We start from the raw sequence: 5,315 nt of genomic DNA, 5'->3' as shown, positions 1-5,315 counted from the left end.
TAAAACGTTAAGAGTGTTTCTTTCATTGTTATCTCTGATAAATTGAGACATTTTATTTGGTCATAATTCTAAATTAGCATCTGCACTGGACAGTCAGATATATCTATATATCACTTTAAAGTGGCAATAGACAACCTTTAACTTCTCATTATGAAGTAAGATAGCCATATTCTAGACATTAGGCATTTACAGCGGTTCAGTGATGATGTATCTCTTTAGGCCGACCTAGAAGTTAGCATCAACATACCGTAAACCAAATAGATGTTTCCATGGGATTTTGGATTATTGCAGAAAAAACTGCAGTTTATAATACATACATGATTTGTTCAGCAGGACAGTCTCCACATATTAACACCACTTTAAGATTTTTGAAGCGTAAATGCCATTGCCAGAAGTAAAAAGCTAACGCTAGGCTATAAAGGAACTACATCAAGGTCACATGACTTCGGTAGTCTCATTTAGCCACTTTTTAGCAACTGACATTTTTATGACACTTGGAGCTTCAGACATTCGTCAGTCGTGTGTTTACTGATGTACTTTATGTCGTAGAGCAACAGGTGAAATTATATTGTGTCAACCACAGACCTTATTTCAACTATCTAACCAAAAACACGTTCAAAAACGCTGACTTTGGAGATGAGGAAGTCGGAAGTGGCACAATGCTAACTCATCTCAGGGTTTTAGGACTCATTCCTGCACCAATCTATGTTTTTCTTGAGATAGACATAGAGATCTGACAGCAGCATAAAAACAAACAAATATTTGAATACATTTTAAGGAGATAAACAAACTATTAGCAGGAAGCTTCAGGAGACGTCCCCACAGAGGCAGTGTTGTAGTAACAATGGTTCTCTTGATGTTCAGTGTTTCTCATTTGATTGGGTGTATGTAACCGGTGGGTCAGTCCTCTGGAGAGCTGTTCCTCAATAGAGAGGCGAAGTCCCTCCCCTTCCGGTGGGACTCATGGGACCTTATTTCAGAAAAAGTTTGTATTGAAGTCAATGGAGAGAGAAAGATTATCTTTCGATCCCGTTTGAATTGTGCCATGAATTACACATATGATGTTTGTCAATCTTAAATAATAATTTCCATGTCAAAAAAGTCACAGTTTGTCATAAAACTGTTGAAATATAAGACTATGAAAAATACGCAACTAGAAAGACTACAAATCCCAGAATCCCGGTCCCGCATGCTGGCTCTTACGGAACCGACTAACTCCCCTTGTGTGTATGTACAGCTCTCAACATGCCAGACTTGGAGTGATTTTCACCTCTTTTAATACTTTTCGCCTCATTCTGAAAGAAAGAAGTGAAATGTGCCAACGTGACGGCCGTCTTGGTGTGTGGTGCGAGACGGGAGATGTAGGTCATTGAGCAGTTTCACACAAAAAAAAGTGTTACTTCACAGTTTTACGACACATTTTTTTTTTTTTTGACTTGCAAAATTATCTTTTAAATTGACAAACATCATATGTGTAATTCGTGCCACAATTCAAACGGGATCGAAAGATAATCTTTCTCTCTCCATTGACTTCAATGCATAACTTTTCCGAAATAAGGTCCCATGGAGCTCAACCGGAAGGGGAGGGACTTCGCCTCTCTATAGGCCGGCTGTTTTAAAATCATCATTGACTTAAAGGGCCCATGTCATGGCCATTTCCACTGATCATAATTACATTGTTGAGGTATACTAAAATAGATTTATACTGTGCAATTTTCCAAACTCACATTGGTTTCGCATACAGCATCTCTGTCAAGCATGTGTATTCAGCAGTATTCACTTTCTCCACTAAACGACTCGTTGGAGCTCTTGCCCCCCCCTCCCTGTGAGCCTAGTGTGCTCCGATTGGTCAGCTCGGCCACTCGTTCTGATTAGTCAACCACCAGAGAGGCTGCGCCCATGTCAGTGCTTTTCCCGGCTGCTCTCAGCGTAACATCAGTCTTATCATGGCGTCGGTACAGCGGTATATTTTATATACATATATATTTTTAACTGTTGTTATAGAAGAGTGTGACGGCCCCAGGGCCTTTGTCTTACGATGGGGTGGAGCTGAAGAGGGTAATCAGCGCGATCACGGACACCTCCGGACACTACGGCCCCAGTCTCTCTCCAAAGCGGCTGCAGGAAGACTAACTCTGCGATCCTCTCAACCACCTATCTTTGCATTTACCACAATAAATGTGCCGTGGTTTTGTAAACTCGTGTATGTCTCCTTGTCTTTCCGTTGTGGCCTACGAGCTACTCTCATAACAAAGAGTAAGTTATTTTTACCCGTTATAAACTACTACTGTTTGATGAGAAATCAAATCATGGTTTGCTATATATGAATTCAGGGAAGAAAGGATAGGCCTACTAAGTATTTCCATTAAACTTTATTTTTAGAAATGTACAAAATGAACATAAATATACATATATACACGGTATATCATCCATTCCTCCTCCTCTTGCCTGCGCACAGCCGGTGCGGTGCGGTGCCTTTTAGCACGACGCCTCAGTAGTAGTAGAATCCCTTCCCCGTCATGGATTGTCCGCCAGGATCTGGCTGGACGAAATCAAATGCAAATCACAAAATATTAGAGAAACTTAGTTGTTTTAGATTCGTTAGTAGTAGTTGTGTAATGAACAGCTTGCCTGCTAATATGCTAACCTAGCTTTGTTTACCTTGGTAGCTAACACGATATGAACGTTAGCTTGGAGGAAAGGCAACTATAATGCAGTGTAATAAAACTACTATGAACAAAAGCTAGTGGTTCATATTAGGCTAGCAATAACGTGTTTATAATTGCAATCGTATACGGGTATTCTGCTACCATACAATGTAACTTGCATGAATACATTGTTTTGCGCTAGCATACAGCTAGCCTCGTTAGCTACATGCAGTATATGTACGGTCACAATGTACGGTAAACCGGAGTATACTGTATGAGTATTCCGTGTGTGTGACTGCAGACATTCTCCTGCCATGACAAACATGTAAGGCCATCTGCTGACATTGTAGTTGATATATTTAAACGCTAGCAACGTAGCATCACAAAAATGTTTTTCTGACCAAAACTAGCTCAAGCTCCGTGTGTTAGATCGCTACGCCAGCTATAATGTAATTACGTTTCGCGACTGACCGGCAAATCACCCGCAGTATACTGTCAATAGGTATTTTGTGTGTGAATGCAGACATTCTCCTGCTATGAGATACATGTATGCAAGGCCATCTGCTGATATTAGAGTTGATATATGGAAACTCTAGCAACTTAGTTAGCACAGTTAGCACTGTGTCAATGGCTTAGCAGTCCAACACAGTTTACACATTTAAACAGTCTTGTTTGATAAATACACAAATAACAATGCAAACTTACAGGTTGTATACCCAGATCTTCCCCTGCTCCAAACGGTCCAAACAAGCTGTGCATATCCGGCCTCAAACTGGGCAATGTTTTGGAAGCTTTCGTCTGTGAAATGCCGGTTCTTCGAACCTCTGGAGGAGGAACACGCCGCTGCTGGTGTGGCCATAGCTCTTCGGGATTGGTCCATTTCGTTCCGGGTACCGCATGACATCAGGCGGTACCCGGAACTAAATGGAAGACTCAAATGGGCAGTGACGTATCTCCAACGAGGCGTTTTGGGGAGGTATTTTCTGTGTTAGAGTTTTACTCGCTACAGGGTGTACTTTGAGGGTTTTGACTCTGCACACCGTTTACATGCATAAAAACCTTCATAACACACAAGGGGACGGGTAATAACCGGAAAAGCATGACATGGGAGCTTTAAATGTACAGCGCTGCAGTGTAGGTAACCATGGCGATCCTCCTTGTGATAAAGGCCCCAGCTCTCCGATAAAAACTAGCAATGTGCAGCGACACTGTTACAGTCAGTGGAATATTTAATTTGTATACAAATATATATTATACTTCATGTGAACAGGTCCCGACAGTCATCCAGCTCTGGCTCTGATTCGTAGCCATGGAAACAATCAGTTTGATGGTGTCGTCCTTTCTTCCGCCTCCCTTTATACACACTTGTTTTCTCCTCCTCTGTCTGTTGTGATCCCTGTGAGATGGGAGGATCTGGGATTTGTAGTTCTTTTTGTTTCTCCGTAGGCATGGCTGCCAGGAGATTCTGGTGGAACCTGGAGTTAGGGCAAATAAAATAATGCCCCCTGCTGCTTGCTTGGAATGTTTTATTTTCCTTTTCTACTTATTCAATACATTATTAATACAGACAGTTAATGACTCAGACAACCGAAAACACAATGAGTAGAAGCGTGAGGGCAGAAAGCATAGCTCATAAAGAAAATAGCCCCCGGTTAGTCTTCCAGTTTCAGTGTTTTGGGTCAGTTAACTGCAAACTTAGGAGGTGGGTTTCCATGTGTGTATGTATATAAATACAACCTAAATAAACAAAATGATATATATATATATATATATATACATACACATACACCTATGGACTGATTTCCAGGGCGAAAAGAAAGGTACAAATGTATTCATGCAGGTCCATGTACAGATTACTATACAGTTTTTCTAAGTACAGTTCATTTCTCATCCTATTTTTGTATAGCAGACCGACCTGTGGATGAATCTCAGGTTCTCCTCCATCTTCTGATTGGCTGTCTGACACAGGAAATGGATGTAGTCATGAGGCACCAGGAGCTTCCCTTCATGGCTGAGAGGAGCCTCCAGGCCGTGGGTGCTGTGGACGGCCTGCAGGGACACCATACAGCACGGACACTTTGACTTCTTTTACAAAGCAGAGCGATAGTTCCACTGCCTAGATTGTCTAAATGTCCATTTGTATTAATTGACAATATTATTAATATTCAAGATAATCTATTAGTACAACCGAGGAAGTGGCATTGATGTCCCAAGCCTACCGTGATGATCTTGCCCGTCTTGCTGACAGTCAGGCCGGAGTTCCTGAAGCCTGAGTTGATGGCCACTGAGTGCTGGAGGAGACCACACCTCACTTTAGTAATAGACAGTAGAACAGCAATGCACAGAAAAATACCCCACACCATAACACAAGCTACCACAACAAAGTATGGGCTTAGATTTGTCTCATACATATTTGTGTGAACATAAAAATAGTTTGTGTGTAAATATGTGATTTGTAAATGTAAAACACCATCCACAAATGCATTTAAGAGAATTCATTTACAAATAAACAAAAGGAATTTGTGAATATCTCTTTAACATTGACAACTTTCGATCAGGCATTTGTGAATCCATTTTGTATTTGTCAACCAAAAATGCGCTTGTGGATCTCAAATCTCTGCTTGTGGATCGTCTTTTTACACACACAGAGTTTTGCAGTCTGTGAGT

General features: G+C 41.2%; 1 protein-coding gene across 1 annotated transcript; it reads right to left on the bottom strand.

The window, feature by feature from the left end:
- Window positions 1-3,906: 3,906 nt before the first annotated feature.
- Window positions 3,907-5,059, bottom strand: tyw3 (tRNA-yW synthesizing protein 3 homolog (S. cerevisiae)). The gene is made up of 4 exons (XM_034118782.1): window positions 5,024-5,059; window positions 4,868-4,939; window positions 4,564-4,697; window positions 3,907-4,123 (listed from the first exon to the last, which is right to left on the bottom strand). The coding sequence occupies exons 1-4, from the start codon at window positions 5,057-5,059 to the stop codon at window positions 3,907-3,909; spliced, it is 459 nt and encodes a 152-aa protein (XP_033974673.1).
- Between the last annotated feature and the right edge of the window lie 256 nt (window positions 5,060-5,315).

The sequence above is a fragment of the Trematomus bernacchii genome, unplaced genomic scaffold (assembly GCF_902827165.1).
Source record: "Trematomus bernacchii unplaced genomic scaffold, fTreBer1.1, whole genome shotgun sequence".
Lineage (NCBI taxonomy): Eukaryota > Metazoa > Chordata > Actinopteri > Perciformes > Nototheniidae > Trematomus > Trematomus bernacchii.
This window is presented reverse-complemented; position numbering and strand designations above follow the sequence as displayed.